Source organism: Primulina huaijiensis, chromosome 3 (genome assembly GCF_012295235.1).
Source record: "Primulina huaijiensis isolate GDHJ02 chromosome 3, ASM1229523v2, whole genome shotgun sequence".
In the NCBI taxonomy this organism is placed as follows: domain Eukaryota; kingdom Viridiplantae; phylum Streptophyta; class Magnoliopsida; order Lamiales; family Gesneriaceae; genus Primulina; species Primulina huaijiensis.
Window position 1 is genome coordinate 28596154 of NC_133308.1, and position 21855 is coordinate 28618008.

Below are 21855 nucleotides of genomic sequence, written 5' to 3' on the forward strand. Positions count from 1 at the left end.
ATATTATTCTCTTGTATTGCTTAGTAGTAGTGGTACAGATATATATATATATTATTCTCTTGTATTGCTTAGTAGTAGTGGTACAGAGAGTTCTAAAACACTTTATTATAATATCCATCTTCCAATTAGGATGATCTAATCCGTTCGTTTGTAAAGGATATTTGTATGGTCGACCATGGATATCTTTTTAGTGTCAACCTTCAGTCCTATTTTTATTTATTTATTATTTTTTTGCTACTGTTATTATTTTATTTTAATTAAAAATTTTGATTTCGAGGACGATGGAGAAAGTTCGGACCAGTTGGATGGTGATGTGGACGGAATTGAATGTGAGAATTGTCTCCAAATCAAATTGGGTCTATAAATTATATATATACCAAAATGTAATAGACCCATATATAATTTAGTTTTTAATAATATTTAGCTTGACTATTGATGTAGTACATGAAATTGATGTCGTGTTCAGTGTCGCATCAACACTTTGATAAAATAAGACTAAAAAACAACCAAAACAAAGTTAAGACCAAAACACAACTTTGACAAGTTAGAGAATGGAAACGGATTTATTTAATTTGTAAGAGTACATCCATGAAATTTCAATTATCAGATATATTTATTGTTATATAAAAGTCTGAATAACACAATGAAATTTTATATAAGAAAGACCGCAAAAAAGAATACAATTAACAGTACTCCAGTAAATTTACTGGAATGGGTTTAAAAGAAAAGTGTTCCTGAAAAAATATATTCGGTGGTTGAGTTTAAAGAAGTTCCTTTAAGAAAATAAAACTTTTGAGTAATAAAAATGGAGGAATAGTAATTGCTCAATTTGAAGAACGAATAGAACTTGTTGTTGGTGATTTTCTACCTTTTAAAAGTTATGCTTATACTTGTACAATTATCATAAATAGGAATGACAATTTTCCTCCTCGATTCGAGGCTCGTGGCGAAAATTCAAAACAAGACGGGTTTGGGGATATGTTTTCGGTTATGAGTTCGTGTTTAGGGATTTTTTCGAATCTTTGCATCAAATCGGGTTGGTACGAGGATACTATCTTATCCCCGAATTTGCTAATTGATAATAAAAATAAATAAATAATGTTTCTTACCAATTAACAAATAAGATGGAAAAACCAAATTCTAAACCCTCAAACCACGTCCATGATCCAACCAGTCATCTATTTTCCTTCCGAGTTTTGGTCAGATTGCTTAGGTTCAAATAGAGTTGGACCTCGAATCAACGTAGCCTAGATTCGAAAGGGACAAGGATGGAGATTTAATTAAACTCTCGTTTCTCCTAGTAGGTAGAATCATGGATGAAGATGAGATGTCGACGTAATTCCCGCGGGGACGAGGATGTGGTATCTCCGATTAAAAAAGACAAAGATCGAGACAGAATTAAAGACAAGTTTTGGATTCAGGGACATGGAACGGAAATGCATCCCTGCCCTCCACGCAAAATCTTCATTCTGTTTCATTGTCATCCCTAAGTATAAGTTAAAAATTTTAAATGACAAATGTCGATTTAAAATGATATTAGAGTTCAATTTACATGTTTATATTTTGCATACAAAGTGGTAAGATTATTTAAAAGATGACCAATCAAGAGAACAATCAAACTGTGGTTTTGGATTATTATATTGTAGGTACTTTTATCAAAATTTGAGCATTTTCATTTTATGTAAAACGAACATCAAATCATAATAATACGATTTAGTGTCTCCCACGAAAAACATTCTTTGACTTTGATTATCACCAATAAAAAAAGGAGAAGGAAATTTTCCGGAAGATCAAAAGAATAACACACTAGGCAACGAATCTGTAATAATCTATGTTTTCTTAATCCGCACTCAAAACAAGGGTAAATTAGTAAATCACAAAATAATCGCCAAATTAAGTGGAAGGTAATAATGTAATTACATGACATCCCGTCCACAGATGAGTATGCTCCACGCGCTTCTTTCGTTTCCCCTATTTAAGTAGACCTCTGGCGTAACAACTAGCAACCCCCATTGATTCGCTCCTCCAAGTTTTGCGAACACAAAATCCTCTCCGATTTTTAATTTTTAGTAGTTATTTTTTACGGCCAGTAGTTCTCGATTTCTGGTGTTTCTTTTTATAATTCAGATTTGTTGGTTTCGATTTCGTAAGTGTTTTTTGATAATTTGTTCTAGGATTTTTTTTATTTGTTTGCGCGGTACATGATGTGTTAATGAGATGTTTTTTGATTTGGTTTTAATTCCCAGATTTGATATTTGAAGATTACGGGAAGAAAATAGGTGATCTTCGGCCATCGTTGGATACATCATTTCTGGTTAGTTGTTGATTCTCGTTTCCTTCTTGTTCTTTTCTTATTCCTCGATAAATGATGATAAATCTGTCGATAATACGAAGTTTTAGTTTTTATAGAATCAATGTCATATTCATACTTCATAGATCATGCAGTGGAATCCATCTGTTGGTTTACATAATATTTTGTTTTCTTGATTTCGTTCCCAATGTTTAATCTTCCATATCCTGTCTTCTTGTCGGCGTTGCTAGAATTCTGTGGTATTAATTCTTTTTTGGGTCGTGGTTGGTGCTTGAGTTTTGTGTTGCTTTACGTGGTTCTGAATCTCGTTTTATTGTCCAGCCAGGAAGGACTGAATGTTTTAATGGAGTTAAAGGGTGGTAAGAAGAAGTCTATTAATAGTAAATCATTATTCTACGAAGCTCCCCTCGGTTACAGCATTGAAGACGTACGCCCGAACGGTGGAATCAAGAAATTCAGATCTGCCGCATACTCCAACGTGAGTTTCACCTTCTGAACAATCTGATTTTGTTTCATTTAATGGATTCTGATATGCTTAAATCACTGTTCAAACATTAATTAGTTGGCTTTCTTTGTTGCAGTGCGCTCGGAAGCCATCCTGAGACGAGCCAAGTTTTCCTATCCACCAACTTTTTAACAAAAGAATAGTGTCTTAACAATCTGCTCTCTCCTGTCTCTTCTTCGTTCCTCATTCTTGTTATTCCTGCTTGAAAGCACCACTCTTTTTCTCTCTAGTCCAAATGACTGTACCAATCTCCCCAATGGGATTCGAAGGTTATGAGAAGAGGCTCGAGATTTATTTTTCTGAGCCTGGTATATTTGCTGATCCTGGAGGCCGTGGCCTTCGGACTCTGTCCAAATTCCAACTAAATGAAATTTTGGATCCAGCTCAATGCACCATTGTGTCTTCACTAAAGAATGATGAAGTAGACTCCTATGTTCTATCAGAATCAAGCCTCTTTGTGTACCCTTACAAAATTATACTGAAAACCTGTGGGACTACCAAACTGCTGCTTTCTATCCCACCTATCCTTAAGCTGTCTGGTATGCTTGGTCTTTCTGTGAGTTCCGTAAGATACAGTCGTGGAAGTTTCATTTTTCCTGGCTCCCAGCCATTTCCGTACCGTAGCTTTTCTGATGAAGTTGCTGTTCTCGATTACCATTTTAGCAAACTTGGTCTGAGTAGCAAGGCCTATGTGATGGGTGATTCTGATGACCATGAGAAATGGCACGTTTATTCTGCTTGTGCCAATGGGACTAGAGGTTTGAGCCCTGTTTACACTCTAGAGATGTGCATGACGAATTTGGACCAAAAGAAGGCTTCTGTGTTTTTCAAGAACCAATCAAGCTCTGCGTCTGTTATGACTGAAGTGTCTGGAATCAGAAAAATCCTTCGGCATTCTGAGATATGTGATTTCGAATTTGATCCCTGTGGTTACTCGATGAATGCTATAGAATGCGGTGCAATCTCTACAATTCACGTCACGCCAGAAGATGGCTTCAGTTACGCGAGTTTTGAAGCAGTTGGCTACTACTTTAATCTACAAGATCTGTCTCTACTACTGGAGAGGGTGTTGGCTTGCTTCCAGCCTGCAAAGTTTTCTGTGGCTTTGCATTCTTCTGTTGCTGGAGAGGACCTTGATTCTGAGTTTACTCTATGCATGAAGGGATATTGTTGTGGAGAACGAAACTGCAAAGCACTTGGCAATGGAGGATCCATAATGTACAGCAGCTTCACTAGCTCGAGGGGCTGTGGATCACCCAGGTCGATTCTGCAATCATGTTGGAGCGAGAATGAGGATGAGGAAGTTGAGAAGAAATAATGTCGTGTTTTATATTAGCTATGCATGGTTTTGCATTGGTTTCTTGACTCACCGTTTCTGTTGTTTCAATAACGGTCGACAAACAGTTTACTATATGTTTCTTGATTGTCGAGCATTTTCTGTATTGGATTTTGAGTTTGTACGTTGGAGTAATAAATATATAAAACATGTTAATCTGGTTTTGAAATGTTGTGTTTCAAGTTTCACTCCAATAATTAATGCTTTTTAAATATTTGAACATTCCATTTGGCGCCATAAAAGATTTCCAATGAGGAATTTGTATGCATGAGAAATCGGCACTTGTCATTGTCTTTTTACGGTGCTTTGATAGCGTAAGATTTAGAATAGGATTCCAGCCCATAGCCAGTGGGAGCAAAAGCAGAACGCGGATGGTGACTGCAGTCGCACCTACGATTTTATATATTAGAAAATTATATTCAAAGATATTACTCATCCATCGCTCTGATCTCGACACGTGTTTGGAGAATATGAAACTCAACGAAGTTTGCAAGAAAACTGAAAAAATTCATCACGAAGAGCACGTCCATATTTGGAATTTTAAACTTTAATATCCATTAATAGACACGACTTACTCGGCCCAAGTTNATATGTCAACTTCCATAAAAATATGAACTACTCACATGATATTGGAATAGAGAGAGAAACACTCCCAATGTAACATAGACTAACCCATAAAGTTCTTCAAGAAAAATTCTCATTTATAAATCAATATCGTTCTTGAACATCTCAATTATGTTAATTTAGTTAATAATTTTGTCGCCAAAACGCAAAGCCAATTAGTATTTAAATGATATATAGATCATTTTGGACGTATTATTTGGTTATGTTATAAATATCAAGAATCATTGTCTTTTATATTTGCATCTAAGTCGGAACTTTTGAAGTTCAACTCGTATATTAAGAATAATGGGAATGACCGGATCGTACATCAATTACTTACCTTGAGAAAAAATATATATATGCAAGGAATTAAACACAAATAGCAGGATTAATTTCGGGGTTTATTTCAACCTATCCTAAATAAGTGTCCAATTACTCAAATAGACAAAGCTTAATGATGGGATTAAAAAAAAAATCCCAAATCCGTATACATAATGATAATATGGACGGACTGATCAAATAGTTTTGTTGAACCAGACACGTACGCGTGCATGAGAAGATATTTTCAACAACAATATTTCCTAGTATATTGCTTTTGAATAGATCGTAGAATTAGTTACAAAATCCCTACATTAATTATATTCAAGTGAAGCTTGGCGAACATCGAGCAAGCTGAAGTTGCTATAAATACCAGCTCCTACAACCACATTGTTCAAACAAGAAAATGGATAATTCACAGAACATGAGTTACCAAGCCGGCCAGGCCAAGGGACAGGCGCAGGTGTTACCCTTTACTCTCCTTTTAAGTAAAATCGGCATTCCGAAATCCAATTCACATTAAAAGTTTGTGTCTCATTGCAGGAAAAAGGTAACCAGATGATGGACAAGGCTAGTAACGCTGCACAATCTGCCAAGGAATCGATGCAGGAGGTATTAATCTTTCCACTCGCCCCATGCGTTAAGGGGCACCAGAAACTATTCATGACATTTAGACACGGAGACATACAAAGGAATTTCATATTTCATTTGTAGCTTTTCAAGTATATATGCTAATATGGGTCCTGATATAGTGACAATTTTTGTGGATGTTTAGACTGGACAGCAGATTAAAGCTAAGGCGCAAGGTGCAGCTGATTCTGTGAAGAATGCCACTGGCATGAATAAGTGACGGCTGCACTTTCGGATTTCAAGTCTTTGAATTGATGGTTTTTTTATGTTTGATTAGGATTTAAAGTTGGAGTTTTGTTTTTGCAATCTTGAGTCGCATTTTGATGGTTTCTATTTATTTTTCACATGCCGTGAATTTCTTGATGCGATCAAATAAATATTAGTTTTCCCTCGAGTTCTTCAATTAATTTTTTTTCATTTTATGATGAAAACTTTGTTGGTTTGGGACGAGGTTTCGATTTGTATCCGGAATAATAGAACTTAAACTAATTAATCACTGAGAGGGATTGATTAGAAGTTACAAAATTATGGAATGAAACAAATATATGTAACCACTGGCTAGAATAATCCCAATGAAATAAAAGCGTCCCTATTGGATTTGGATCAAACCAAGATGATCGAGGAATATTAGTATATTAGGCCAATGTGGCTTTTAATAATTCTCGTAGTCTGTACTTAACTTTTTAAATTTTAAAAACAAAAAAAAAATTAAAATATAAATAAAGCTAATAGATAGAAGCATAAAACTTCCAAAATTGGCCGGTGAGATCCATGAAAAGCCACCTGAAAATTGTTGCAATTTTGTAGTAGCAACAGATTTGTACTTTCATATATATATTTAATATAATTCTAAATTCTAGAAGAAGCACCTTTGGCTCTTAAAACATGATTACAACGGACTAAAAACAATTTTTTTAAAAAAATGTTTTTATGATCGTTTGGTTACAAAATATATTTACAAAAATATTTTTAAAAAAATAGAATTTTTTGTTTTTTGGCTTCTGTTTCTACTTTTAATTAAAAATAAAAATAAAAATATTTCTCAACATTTATCCAAACGTCAAAACCATTTTTGTTTTTTAATAATAAAAAAACATTTAAAAAACCAGACTTATTTATACTTTTTTAAGGTACAACTTCTATAAAATACTAGGGAGCCATATATAATTTTAAAAAAATTAGCATAAAATATATATTTTATAAAAAAATATAGCGATTAATGGCTAATTTTTTCGCTTTAAAATTCATATTTGAGTTTTTAAGTTTGTTATGTTTTGTTTTCTACAAAACATGAAAAATAATGATACTATGGAGAAGTGATATTTTAAGTGAAAATAATATGCTTTAAAAATTAAAATAGTTAATATAATGATCTCTGTGCTTAATAATATTGTATAAATAATATAAACATCAATTGATTTTANTAAATGAGTAATGCAGATAAAAGCAATGAGGATACAATATAAAATTAACCCGTTTTTAAAATGTCATTTGATTTAATGAATAAAGCGCATTAAAGCAATAGGCATATCTACCCATTTTTATACTGATCACTATTGCGAACTGATATATCAATCCCAATTTAATCCTAGAGAATATAAAATAAATTATTTTTAAAAGTGAAATGATTGATTAAATTGGTTAAAATATGTATCTAAGAATCTTTAGTCTCAACATGGAAGTTTCTCCAAGCTAAAAAAGGGGTAAATTATAATTTTAGTTCATTATTTTTTTATTATTTTGGTTTTCTATCATATTAAATTTTAGTCTGAGTAATATATTTTCCAACTCTTTTTTGCAATTTTAATCATTTTTCATATAGAGTATTAACGTGACACTACATGCGTAAACGTTATATCATCACTACATCGGTGTCGCATCAATGTCACATAGAAAAAATGAATTATCAAGAATAAATCTGACAAAATGATATAAAAAATCATTAAAAGACAAACATACATAACAAAAAATACAAATTTCAAAAAAATACATTATCAAAAATTTTCCTAGCTTATATTTCGATGTCACCAAATAAAAAATTTGCATAAAAATCCCCATTATTTAACATTTTGCAATGAAAATATTAACTCACCAAACCAAATTTAAAAGAATATTTGAAAATGTTTATCGATGCTCCATTATTCCAAAATTTTGACTTCATAATAGAATAAGAATAATATGTTTAATCAATTAAATTAAATAATTAGATTAGTGGGATGATGGCCATTAACAAAATCTTGATGCCTTACTTTAAAATCTTCCCGTTCCCACTAACGTTCACACTATTAATTATTTTAATTTAACTAAGTAATATTGATAATAACATTTTACACCCACTTCAATTTTGACATCGTATTCATTATAATCCTCCAACTCAGGTTTACATCACATTGTCAATTTATCAAATTTTTTTATTACGTCTGTGAAAAAGTCTCAATACCGTATGCGTCTAATTAGAAAGAAAAAAAATTACGTTTTCATTATGTTATTAATATTGTATTCGTCTAGTCGAAGCACCAACAGCCTAGCATGTGAGACAATGAGAGATCTCACGGGGCATATGGAAGGTTTTTCCGGAAATTTTTTTTGTAAAAAGTGGCATAGACTGGCGATTTTTGCCTTTGATCCATCCTCTAGATTCGACGCACTCAGATCGCGTTCGTACGCTTGCACACAAGTCTAGCCTTTTTCAGTTCGAATCAAGGCCTTGATTTGCACATGCACTGGCGTGCGCGAGAGAAATCGTTTTGATCAATCATTCTTACACTTCCATAAAATGTAAAATAATATAAGTTCTTCTATATCACTTTAGTTTTCTACGTTGGACAAACTCAAAGTTCCCCAATTTTCATTCACACGCATGAAAATCTCATTAACACACACAACCCAATATATAATCCAACAGTTCTAGGAAGAAAAGTAGAGTAAAATGATATAAATAAATAAAAATAAAAAATAAAAACCTCACCTTTCTGAGCTTCATTTAATAAAGTTTTTAGCTTCTTATTTCTTCTATTATATTATTAATTATATAATCATTACAAAACCATGAACGTGTACAATTTCAGTTTTCTAAAAATTATAATTAATGACACTAACGGCACGTAACTCCAAAAAAAAACTCTAAAAAATAAATTATAATATTCTCATAAAAAAAATAGCAGGAAAAAAAAACGTCTGCCATGATTTTTTTTGGGTGATATTTCAAATCCGGAAAATAAATTTTAAGGTCACATAATTAACCATGTGTTCTACTAGAAATATTATATTTTAAAATATTATAATTAATATGAAATGACTCAATATTACTTGTTTAATGGTTTAACATTAGAGCAGTTAAGCCAAGAAAGCTAATTTGGTAATCATTTCCTTAATTCTCCATGCAGGTTAGTTGGATAGAATAATAAAATCCAATTAGCATTAAACACTAATCTACTTAAATATATATTAAAACAGGACAAAAATATTTTGAAACACGTGAATTCTACTTCGATATCGTGTTAAAAACTTATGTTTTCAAATCACAGATGTGACAACCTGAAGAAAAAAAGTATAAATAGGACATACACGCTTATGATTTAAAATCATATTATGTTGCTCCTAACATATAACCGAGTTGATTGAGTATATGAAATTTGGGATCAAGGTCTTATGTACAAATCCTACAAAAGTCTTGTATGTTTCTGTTAGTTGTCCCACACATCGATTGAATAAAATTTCTGGGACTTGTATATATGGACTTGGACAAACATTTTTACTGTAATTCTTGTAGTGATGTCGAATCTCTTTCAAAATATTTGATATTATTATCATTATTATTAGTTATATATAATTAAAACAAGAAAATAAATGTTGCGCAAATAACATATAAAATCCAGTAGAAAACCCAAAATATATATATTGAATTTTTTAAAAAAATTCGTGTTTTTAAATATCGTAATGTTTGATTTTTTAAAAGACTTTTAATTTTACACAAATAGTTCATATTTTCTCGATATTTCACATTTGAGGATAAATACAATATATCCAAATAATTAAATAAAGTGGGGTTCAAATTACGAAAGAGTTAGCTGGAATAGTCCACTTATTTTTTACTTGTTTGGGTAGAATTCAATCAATGGAAGACTTGGTTGGGGAAGACTTGACCCGAACGAACACGCTTAGTGGGCCCGATGGGGATGAGTAAATAAAGCCCATTTTTAGGAAATTGGATTAGTTTTATTAAGACAAACTTCACACTCACTCTCATTCAAGGAAACTACCAAAATGCCCTCGAAATAATCAAATACAATAATTATATATTGCTCTAAATTGATTGAAAATAAATAACTCGCAAATTATATAATCTTGGGCTTACATATGTTGCCAAACCATGGACAACTTTAGATGAAACAATTTAAACTTTCCATGATAATGAAATTTCGGAGGGTAAATAAGGAAACTCAGATAATGAAGTGACTTGCAAAGAAATCAATCCTCTAGAAAATTGCATGGAAAAAAAGAAAGCAAAAGAAAGAATCCCAACTTTTACCAAAGTTCGTGGGTCACTCCCACAATTTACATTACATTAATTATAGATAATATCTAAAATTATATGATTTGTGTATAAAAAAATGCATAAGATAAATTTATATCTAATGGTGCATTTTCTGAAAACCTCTTAAATTAAAAACCCATTTTATATATGATAACTGATGAGTGCAAGTGATTTATTCAAGCTTAACTAAAAATTATTATAAAATTTTTGTAAATGATAACATATATAGTNATATATAAAATAATTATAATTAGTAACAGTATAGCGTATTACCTTTGCCCATATAAATATACACACGTTAATTATCCTCGTCCCATAACACAATCCATCTTCCACGGCAATAACAAAATATCAAGAAATGATACCAACACCAGCACAACCCACCGCCACGGCCACCGCAGCAGGTGGCGATTTGCGGCGGTGGAACTCGCCGATACCTTACCTTTTCGGCTCCCTGGCTCTCATGCTTGGGCTTATCGCCACAGCGTTGATAATCTTAGCCTGCTCATACAAAAAATCGCCACCCGCTGATCGATCTCAAGACGATAAACCGCGAAGCCCGGTACACGCTTTACGGCCTGAAATGGAGCCCAGAATGGTGGTGATCATGGCGGGAGAAACTAATCCTACGCACCTCGCCAAACCTGTCTCCGCTGCTCCTCGCAGCCAAGTTTGAGTCATTTTTCGTTTCTTCATTTTGAAATATTAGCTCCATAATATAATGTATTTAATTATTTATTTTATTCCCTTCTCAATAATTAAGTTTGGTTAGGTTAATTTATTGATTTTTGTGTTAATTTTGGCCAGCGGAGAATTGTAAATAACCAGCGAGCAATTTGCATCGGCTTAAAATTGCGACGTTACACCCGGAGGTTTTTACCCTAACCTCAAAGATTTTTACCTCTAACCTCCAAAATTGTAAGATGATATGACTTTTTTTATATATATATTTTACGAGAGAGTAGGTCACTTGGAGCCATTCTATTTAAAATAAAAAATAATATTTTTAGTATAAAACGAAATTATTTAACACGAGAACTAATAAATACATACAATCGACTATATATATTAATGAAAAAGGAAATACATGATGTACATCAAGGACGGAGAGACTATGAAAATCATGGAAAGATATTTTAAATCTTTATTTTCAAAAAATTTATATTTTACTTCTTAATTAATTACTTATCTGATCAAACAATTTTTAATTTATAAAAAATTATAATATATGATGATTATACCACTTAAATTTTTATACGTTAGAATAAAATATCGAATGCTCTTCTATCAAGGACAATTGTTATTGCTTCCTAATTAACAAACTCCACATACAGTATTGCCATGTCGACTTTCTATTTGTAATCAAACGCGTAATATTTGTTTTTGTGTCAATTGTAAAACATGACGCGTTAATTAAATTCATTCTTATATTTTGTGCCTTCTCAATAATGTTTATATTCAAGGAGATATCTCTATCGATCTCTAAGAAATCAATAATTGTCAATGAGATAGGTGGAAAAATCAAATTTTTTGATATCCTCCCTAATTGTCAATGGTTAGATAGATAAAATTTGTGGCGTCTCGATCATGTAATTTTGTTAAAACCTCAAAATAACAGCAAAATATTAAATTTGAGAGTATTGGATAAGGATTTGAAATTTTTATCAGTAAAGGTTGGTTTAATGAAAAGAGACAAGTGAGTAAGTAAAAAGTGCATTGTGTTCCAATAAATTGTGGCAAATTAGTCTAAAGGAAGCTTCAATTTCTCCAGTGGAAAACACAAACATTTTATTGATTATTTTATTTTAAAATTCCCCACCAATATATATATATATACACACACACACACACACACACACACACCCCCACCAAGTCCTTTCTTCCATTTTTGGGGTCATCATGGAAGTTGATAGCAAATTGACTTGGAGTCTCCTTTTGGAATTTGGACGATTAGAGTACGTCACGAAAATAAATAATTTTTCTCATTCAAATAAATGAGAATTTTTTTAATATTTATACTTTTCAGAAAATTAAAATTTACCCATCGCTACAAATAGCATTTTTTTTTCTTTTTAAAATTACATTGGATTGAGGGTTTTTGGCTATTAACAGGGAATGAACCCAGACATCTCCTCCGTTGCATATCACAAAGGGAGGGGGAGGGAGGGGGGGGGGGGGGAGGCTACTGTTTTTAATCCATGTCATTGCTTTTTTTATTTTCCAAAACTGTCCCACCATGTCAGGAAAAAACAATAATAACACAATAAAACATATGATAAATATGTAAGCTTTATAAGAATTTTAAANTTAGGTTAAACGTGTATGAGTGAGAGTAGTACTGAGATGAGTGAACTTTTAAGAAGTTCTCGTACATCAAGCTGTACGTTATTTCACTTGATCTAGTTGGCTGATCTAGTTGGCTAGGTGGACCGTAAAAGAGTGACACCAGCTTTAACGGGTAATATTATCTCCGCAGAAGACAAGCCGACGGAAGGAAAATAGTAAGACTGATCTTTTAAGGCATATGAGACCATACCAGCAGATAGACACAAACCTCCTCAGACTCATTGGCCTAACATTGAAAGATATCATTTGTAAGGTTTGGGGTATAATTTTGTTTGACAGTAAAACTAGTACGACAGTATATGACCATAAGTTTGTGTTTATCAGAATTAAGTGTTATGTGAAATGTTACAAAATTTCAGACAACATGCAGCAGAATATATAAGTTTGTAACACAAATTAACTTTAAGTAAATGCAATGGAACAAAATAAATTTTGCGCAAGTATTTGGTGTCTCAGGGCAAGAAAAAAAATAACTAGAAAACCAACGAGTTTACACAAAAACTATCACTAGTGATTTTAATCAAAAACTAATTTCCACGTTGAGAAAATCATATGCTTCCTAAAACAAAGAACCACATTAAAAACAATATATAAGGAAGCAAAACGCGATGCAAAAACTGGAGTAACAAAACAAATTTTCAGCCAACTCCTTCACAGTTGTTGTCTGCAGATGTCTTCAACAATCACGGCAATACGTGGATTGAGCACTCTTCGATCAACAGCAACTTGTAGATTATTTTCTTTAAAGTTTATGACGTGCAAAATTACAATAGTATGTATGTGCTTATCTATAAATCACACCATTTGCATGTCATGAATCATCTTATTTATAGCCCTAGGTTTTATCAACAAATAAATCTACACAATATGAAAAGTAATAGTTCTATTATAAACAAACTCTTTTTAAACAAAGATACAATATCACAAAAATCTTGGCATAATTATCACAGACAAAACCATAATTAAATATTCAAAATATATCAATAAGGAAAAATTGATCTTAAGAAACAAATTTAATACATAAATTATATTTCCCTTAATCATTAATGCCAAAATGTCCAAAACCAGTGTTCACATTTGCCAACGGTGTTTGACAAATGATATCAACTTGTTTCAAAATTTCTAATAAGAAGATATTTAATTTATAATATGACCAATTTATACAGAATTAAATAGATCCATCGAGATCAAAATTTAGAATGTTAAATATTAAATAGATCCATCGAGATCGTGATTTACAATGTTAGAAAAAAATTATATATTTAAAAACAACTACCCATTCCGTGCAACATAATTGATGATATAAGATATATCCTTTGCTTTATCTGTTCTTTTTGCCTTGGAAAAATTATGGTCGTATCCTCAATTGGTACAAGCGATTAAATATGTGGCGCCTCGGATATGTAATCTGGCGAAAATCGCAGATGAGCAAGAACAAAGTGTAATGCTCTGCATTAAATTGTGCAGTATTGGTCAAAAGCAACTCTTGTATAAATCAGACTCCTATTTTTTAAAATATCGGATTGTATGCGATAACTTATCATAAATGTTTCCAAACTTCTACTTAATAAAATGTTTGAAAACTATATGTAAAAATTGATAAATATTTAAAATAAACTCTTGCAGATACTTATATTTATATTTAATACAAGGGTTTTATTTATAATGTGTATATATATATATATATATTACAGGGATAGTAATTGCGATATTGCCCACTTTGTTACTTATTTAATTTTCTGATTAATTAATCCGATTACATGTTGATTTGACAATAATCTCATACTAAACTAATCATTCAAAAAATTCCTTAAATTTTAGATACCGAATTTGAGTCACGCTAACCATAAGACCAAAAAATAAAAATAAAAAATAAAAAGGAAAGAAAAGTAACGTGAACCAAAGTTAATTAATACTAATAATTAGTTAGGTTTGGCAAGATCAATTAACTTAATGTAACATTCTTGAAACATCCAATAACATGATTCGAAGTTATTGAAACTTATGGTGATAATCTAAAAAAGTAAATGATATATAAGATCGGTCGCTTATTGTATTAACAAATGTTATAGTTGATACTGCATGATGGTAATATGTAACTTAAATTCTTGTAAATAGTTTAACCGTTCGAACAACGCATTTCGATTGTTTTAGTAGCAAGAATAGTTATTGTAACAAACAATATTCTTTCAAATAATTGCATTATTTTTTGACTATTTTTAGTCCAATTTTGATGTGCGTATATAATGTAACATCAATCCTTTCGATTTAAAAAATACTAAAATTGTCAAAAAAATATAAAGATTATGATTAAAACTAAAATTTGATAACATATCACCAAAAATTGAAATTTCCGTAACTTTGAGTGATGCCTCTATCCAAAGTGTTGGACATGTTTGTCCCAAACGAATTTTATTACTTATATGGTTAAGTATAGAAAGTAATTAACCAAAAAGAATAGAAGTAATCAAAATAATTATAATCCTTATTCTAGTTTTTTTTTAAAAAATTGTCCCAATTAGACCCATGGATGATGTTCTATGGCATCAAAATCTGCACAAACACCAACNAAAAAAAAAAAAAAAAAAAAAAACACATAAAATCACACACAGAAAAGGTGGGAGATATGAGGCCAACATCAACAACAGATGCACAAAATAATCCCTCTGGATTCTTGAACTGGAATTCTCCATTGCCTTACTTGTTCGGCGGCTTAGGCTTGATGCTTCTGTTGATCGCTGTAGCCTTGATCATCTTAGCCTGTTCCTACCGGAAATCCTCCTCTCGCTCCGCCGATCATGACGGAGAGAAGGCGACTCAGCTACCCGCCACCGTCGCTGCGGCCGACAACACGCCAAAGATTGTGGTGATCATGGCCGGAGATAATAATCCGACCCAACTCGCAGTTCCTATCCCTTCTTCTTTCTTGATCAGCGCCAAACAGCTGCCTTGATGATCAAGATTTTTGGCAGAAAATTTTTCTGGTGTTGTAGTGTTTAGATCAGAGTAGTTTCTTGATTGAAATAATAATGGGTTGTTGGTTTTTTCCAATTTCCATGGATTTTATCAGGGAATGTAAATGGATTAAAGAGCTTAGAGTTGAGTAGATTTTTGTTTTGGGGTTATATCAAGAAATTTTGATCTGATGAAAGTTTATTTCTTCTATCTTTCTTTCTTTCTTTATGTTTTACCAAGCAATTGTTCAGTTACAAATGATTCAATCAAACTTGTTAAATTCTAATTGCATCCAAGTCATAATTCCATCAGTTAATTTTCTTCTACAAATTCTTTTTCCCATTGGACCGAGTGAACATTAATTGGTCATGAATATTTGTGCAAGTTAACAAATTTTCGATGAGAAAGATGCTACAACTTTAAAAACATAGAACTTTTATGTAATTATCGTATATCTTACAATGCAATTATCTCTGTTAACACTAAGCAATATTCAGTTCTTTCGTCTAATACTGTGTTTGAATCGATAAAAAAAAAAATTTAGACGACTCTCCTAGATCAATCCTTGTCTAAATCAAACGTAATCTATTATTATTCCGAACAAAGTGCACATTACATAATAAATTAGGCGAAATTTTCTATCAAAAAAAGTAATTTATGGAGTATCTCTTGTAATCGAAAAGTTTTTTTTTTTTTTGTGAAGAGAGATAGGTTGACGCGGCGGCGAGAGTACGCAAACATTTAATGATGGCATGAGAGAAGTTATGTTTCATCAGAAAAATGGATTCACACACACACACACACACTGTGAGTAATGGGAGACACCTGTGGTCGTATCATTAATGCTCTTTAGTTCCTTTACTTGTAGGCTATTTTTTGCTTTTATGGCGGACAAACGAATCTCTAATTGGATATTCCGGGTCTCATTTGCTTCTGCACTGCGGCGGAGGCGTATTTCTTGGATGCCACTCAACAACATTGCCCTAAATACTAGGTTTTTAGGCAAAAACTTGTGTGAGACGGTCTCACGGGTCGTATTTGTGAGACGGATCTCTTATTTGGGTCATCCATGAAAAAGTATTACTTTTTATGCTAAGAGTATTACTTTTTATTGTGAATATGAATAGGGTTGACCCGTCTCACAGATTAAGATCCGTGAGACGGCCACTCAGGTTTTTATTCACAATTTGTAAATATTTTCTAAGGAAAAATTCGTTAATATGTTTGTTTTTTTATCTTCTGTCTTGAGTTTTACTCATATATATATATTTAATTTTTTTTAATAATTTTTGTCATTCTTAATCGGGTGTATGATGTGTCACTATACGTGTCCGTCACATCAACGATTGAAAGGGTCAAACTCGCAAAAAATATAAAAATAGAGAAATAAAATTGAAATTTTATGATAAGTCAGTCATATTCTAGTTAAAAATATCTCTAAGAATTTGGTTTTAATTTTTTTTTACTTCGATTTTATCCCATGGATTCTAAATATCATATTTAAAATACGTATAAGAATTTTATGATATGACAGTTTTGCTATAATCTTATTTTTAATTTTAATTTTTCAGAACAATGGCAAATTTCGGAAAATGAGTTGGCGGAACGAAAACATATTAGTTTATTAATCACAAATAAAAATTAACAATAATTAACAATAAAAACTTAAATATCTAAACTTATCTTTAGAAAGAAGAGCTGATATCAATGTATATTAGTACGAGTTCAGGCTTTGTCAATGAAAAAACCAGGGATACATTCATATTCAAAATTATCGAATTCGAGACAAATTTTAACATATTTGAACTTTTTTGAGCCGATCTCAAATTGAAATTTTTTTGTTCCATTGTTCTCATACCATTTAAAAAGTGTGATATTTTATTAATATGATATTATATATCCTCACGATCACCTAAAACAAGTTCCACGGGAGCATAACACAACTTATGAGCTAAAAAAGCAATATTACATCCTCTAATTTCGTGGCTTTTATTCATCCCTCTATCGAAATGACCAAGCACATATGCTTCTCTGGTCACACACAAAGCTGCCCTTAGAAGAATATCGTTATCGCTAATGGAAGAACCTTGTGATCTTTAGTTACAACAGTAGTAATACGCCGCGGAAAGGACCCGCAAAAGCAATGGATCAGGTTTTTTCACCAAGAATAATCATCATTCTTATTCAACACCTTTGTCTTGTCTTTAGTACTGATCCACGTATGGCATATTCCACTGGTACTTCACAAACAGAGAATACAAGCTTCAATGGACGCCATTTCTCGACTCCTACTACATTAGGCTTTCTCGTTTTAATATCAACGGAGTGAGTATTCTGTATTAACAGTGTGTTTTCGACCATACGTGACACCAACTGCAAAATAAGATTAACCTAAACAAAGGGGTGTAAACTAGCACAGATTGCTGTACAGTACAATTTCACAGAGCAATTCTACTCTGGCAAGAACGATCTGTTTACAAAAGTGCTTTAACATATGAAATGCATGGGCCTCAACGATTCCGGAAAATGAACGGAGCTTCGGGGATAACAACATGTAAAATTACCGTTTCAGATGTGTGTTAGTACGTGAGGAGGTGAAACCGAAGAGATTCAGGACAGGTCTCAAAGCATATGATTAAACCAGCAGTTATTGAAACAACTGATTTGGAACAATAAAAAAATATCCTGTAATTTTCCAGGTAAAAAAGCTTTTTAAAACTAGCACAAATAACAAGAAACAAAAAAAAAAAGTTAATCGTTGAAGAATACATCTTCATTTGAGCCACCTGATTGGTTGCTTCACACAATTCCTACCAGGCACATCTTTANTAATCGTTTTAGATGGTATATAAACTATCTTGTACAAAGAATATGCTTCAGAATATAAATCCATGATCAATCTTGGCTTCAGGCCACCAAATAACAGCACAAAATAGCAACTAAGTGGAACAAAAATGTAAGAGAAATTAATGCCTAAAACCTTTTCTTTGAAAGTTACAACTTGCGATGAACAATCAAAAAGGCTCGAATTTCTTCAGTCTGAATTGAAGTCGATATGCTTCTTTACATGCCAAAATTGCACATCTGAAGGAATTCCATTTCATTATCGACATACTTTGTCCAGAGATGTTTGTAATGGTTCATGGCAATGTCCAGCCAAGGCTTCATGTCTCCACTGAAATGGATCACCGCAGCTTTGTTAATTTCATCCATACTGATACTCGGATTGATCCCAAGACCCAGGACGTGCCATGCCTTGTCGAATGATTTGGTAGTAGAGTAAAAAGTAAGCAGCCCCACAGGTAATGTTCCCAATTTCCATAATGTACGGTCCACATTCTGATTATTCATCAATCAATAAAAAAATCATCAAGTATGTCTGAAAACTGAGGAAAAATACACAGCTTCCTGACAGTTTTTCGAGAAACAAGCAAGGATAAAAAACTAAATATAGAGCTTACCAAATTTTGCCAATAATTGTATTCATCGGTGCATTTCTCTCGACGCCAAGCATCTAGGTCAAACATGTTCATGCCAAATGCCCAGGCACAGGCCCTGGGATTAAACTTCTCCTTGATCAGAGGATGGGAAAAGTTTAAATATTCAGAAAAGCGTCGAAATGAACCGAAGCATGTCTCAACCGCACCATTCACCTTTCCATCCATATCAATTTTCCATAAGGCAGTCAAATCCTTCTGAACTACGACGTCATCATCCAGAAACAGAATCTTGTGCAGCTTTGGATACAATTCAGGCAAGTAGAACCGTAGATGATTGAGCGTTGATAAATACTTTGGGTTTCTGTACTTCATGTTGCTCATATCTTTAGTGGTATTCTCTGCCCTGGTTTCGAAGTAAAACTTCTGCAGACTAGTGGTTTCAAGTTGTCTAAGTACTGGTGCATATGATGGCGTCAAGAACTTGAAAGTGTCCACTGCATTGATCTCAATATGGCCCCCGCCTTGAATCGGCCTCATCTTAAACCAAACCTTTGTCGCAGCAAAATTCATCCTATCGGTAACAATATGAAAAACATGTTTCCATGGCTCATCTGCATTCTTAACAACAGAGTTTACCACCACAGAGATTGCAATAACATTATCTGAAAATAAGGCGTAATGGTATAAACTCGGGTCTTCAAACTCAGGTTTGGGTTCTTCATCCTTGTACTTCTCAGGATGTGAAATTCTCTCCTCCACGAGCCGCATGGCAAGACAGTGCAAACTCTTGGGAGTCGATTTTGCAGAAACCAAGCTGGTGAAAGCCCCATTTTTCTTGGCCTTCACCAGCAACTCCTTGACAGCAAATATTGTATCTTTCAATTTCTGAATTTTTAACTGATTGTCATACGACTCCTTTGACTCGACAATCATTAACCTAGCCACCTTAACTCTATCTTTAACCTCCTTCTCAAATTGCCTCAAAATATCCTCATCAATTGGCCCATTGAATTCAAACAATGCCGTGACATACTTCGGATTCAATTTAAGTTCCGAGAAATTATTATCTAAGTCATCAAACATCTTAAGCTGCTTAGATATCTCAAGTTTCAACTTCCTAGCATAAGCAGCATATGCATTCACCAAGGCAACATGATTATTTGCCTGATTTTTTTATCAAATCCAACCTCGTCTTCAGTGGATCTGATTGCCATGCAAGAAAAGTACGTTTTACATATGCATTTCCTGTTGTCTCCATAATCTGTTTATCGAAGAAAACATATACTTTTAGGTACATTTTCCCGAGGACAAAAATCCAAAATTATATACTATGTTTGGCACTTGGATTTTTTTTATTGTAAACACCTAAGAATAAAGCGATAGTTTATTTAATTCTAAATAAAAGCAAGCAAGATATTTATTAGTTTAATAATCTATTCTGTTCCCTATGGTACATTATCTGCAAATAATTTGGATCTAGATTTCCAGTGTAGGACAAGTATTACTGATAATTTTGTTGATATTAAAGTGATTGNACTAGAACTTCCATATATAACCATCAAAAGAGGCATCAGCTTGTACAACAGAATGTAAAAAAATGGGATTGCAGCCTCCCACACAAAATTATGCCCAACACCGAGAGCCTGTCGAGCTAATGCATGTGCAACAAAGTTAGATGCTCGTCGAGTGAAATCTTTGAAGTCACAGAAACTAGTGAAGTCTCTGGTGATCCTAAATAAACATCATTTTACGATTCCATTTAGAAAACAATGCAAATTCATCGGGTTGTATTCCCTTCTACACGTCAAGCAACCTACATTTAACATATTTGCCAAAACTTGCTAATGTACGAATTAAATAGTTAATCCCTGAACTATGCATAAATAATGATTATCAACAAAAAAGAAACTCAAATCGTCCCAATTCGTAAGAAAAAATCCACGTCCTTGTAAATACTATCACAAATTTCGAAGTAAACAGACACAGGGAAAATCTAAAGAGATTATTATCAACTACACTCCACGTAACTAGAACAAACGCACCGTTTCCTTGTCAACGTAAACTGAAATCAATCACGAAAATGAAACAAAGGAACAAATGTAGACACAGCTAGAAATAAAACATACACAGTGCGAACTGAAAGCTAGCACTTACGGCTTCGTCGTGGGAGGGATGAGATGTGAACAGCACGGAGAGAGTGGCGAGGAACAGGAGCGTAAACATGGCGGAAACAAAGATACGGTAGCTGAAAAAGCTTCGAATCCCGGATCCACCACCAGATACCACCCGACCACCGCGGACCACAACCGCCATCACGATCGTCCAACCACAAATTAATCGATCCTCTCCTTCTTCGAGTGGATTATACAAAACGTTGTATAATGTTAGGGCTAAAGTTACATGAGAGGTGTTCTGTGTGTGTGTGAGAGAGCGACAGAGTAAACAAAACGGGATTGAGATCTATCAGTGGGAAGAAGAAAGAACACGGAGACCAGTAGCCGGTTCGACTCGACCCCGATCGACGTCGGTTGGTTTTTTAAAATAATTAATTGATTTCGGTGGTCCATTATTGCCTCTAAATTGAACATACGGCCACAAGCTTTACTGATTTCTATTTAGACCCCAATTTCTTCTCTCTTTTCTTTTTTTATTTATTTTTTGAGAAAATTATGGTTAATGAATCCACTGTTTATATTGTTTTTAAAAAATAGTAATCCCTTATGCATTGAAATACAAAGAATATAGCTATTCTATGCTCAGCTGAATATTTACACAACGTGTCATTTATAGAATTTAATGTATACAATTTATTAGCACAAAGATGTTGTATGTTCAGTTGAATGTAGACAATATTTATTGAAGGATGTATATATA

At 32.9% G+C, this 21855-nt stretch overlaps 3 protein-coding genes and 1 pseudogene across 3 annotated transcripts; 3 read left to right on the top strand and 1 right to left on the bottom strand.

Moving 5' to 3' along the window:
* The first annotated feature begins 1940 nt into the window (after positions 1-1940).
* LOC140974409 (S-adenosylmethionine decarboxylase proenzyme-like) lies at positions 1941-4321 on the top strand. The gene is made up of 4 exons (XM_073437845.1): positions 1941-2146; positions 2247-2314; positions 2633-2789; positions 2893-4321. The coding sequence occupies exon 4, from the start codon at positions 3052-3054 to the stop codon at positions 4132-4134; it is 1083 nt and encodes a 360-aa protein (XP_073293946.1). The 5' UTR covers positions 1941-2146; positions 2247-2314; positions 2633-2789; positions 2893-3051; the 3' UTR covers positions 4135-4321.
* A 1080-nt stretch (positions 4322-5401) lies between these two features.
* LOC140972381 (uncharacterized) lies at positions 5402-6097 on the top strand. The gene is made up of 3 exons (XM_073434825.1): positions 5402-5536; positions 5617-5685; positions 5849-6097. The coding sequence occupies exons 1-3, from the start codon at positions 5480-5482 to the stop codon at positions 5921-5923; spliced, it is 201 nt and encodes a 66-aa protein (XP_073290926.1). The 5' UTR covers positions 5402-5479; the 3' UTR covers positions 5924-6097.
* Positions 6098-15212: 9115 nt separating this feature from the next.
* Positions 15213-15539, top strand: LOC140972659 (protein GLUTAMINE DUMPER 5-like). The gene has a single exon (XM_073435036.1). The coding sequence runs from the start codon at positions 15213-15215 to the stop codon at positions 15537-15539; it is 327 nt and encodes a 108-aa protein (XP_073291137.1).
* Positions 15540-18365: 2826 nt separating this feature from the next.
* On the bottom strand, positions 18366-21447 carry LOC140974410 (probable galacturonosyltransferase 9; annotated as a pseudogene).
* Positions 21448-21855: the final 408 nt, after the last annotated feature.

Excerpts from the sequence above, each read along its gene's own strand:
- LOC140974409 (XM_073437845.1), top strand. The coding sequence starts at position 3,052 with ATGACTGTACCAATCTCCCCAATGGGATTCGAAGGTTATGAGAAGAGG.
- LOC140972381 (XM_073434825.1), top strand. The coding sequence starts at position 5,480 with ATGGATAATTCACAGAACATGAGTTACCAAGCCGGCCAGGCCAAGGGA. Across the intron at positions 5,537-5,616 it reads AGGCCAAGGGACAGGCGCAG|GAAAAAGGTAACCAGATGAT; the intron begins GTGTTACCCTTT and ends GTCTCATTGCAG. Across the intron at positions 5,686-5,848 it reads CCAAGGAATCGATGCAGGAG|ACTGGACAGCAGATTAAAGC; the intron begins GTATTAATCTTT and ends GTGGATGTTTAG.
- LOC140972659 (XM_073435036.1), top strand. The coding sequence starts at position 15,213 with ATGAGGCCAACATCAACAACAGATGCACAAAATAATCCCTCTGGATTC.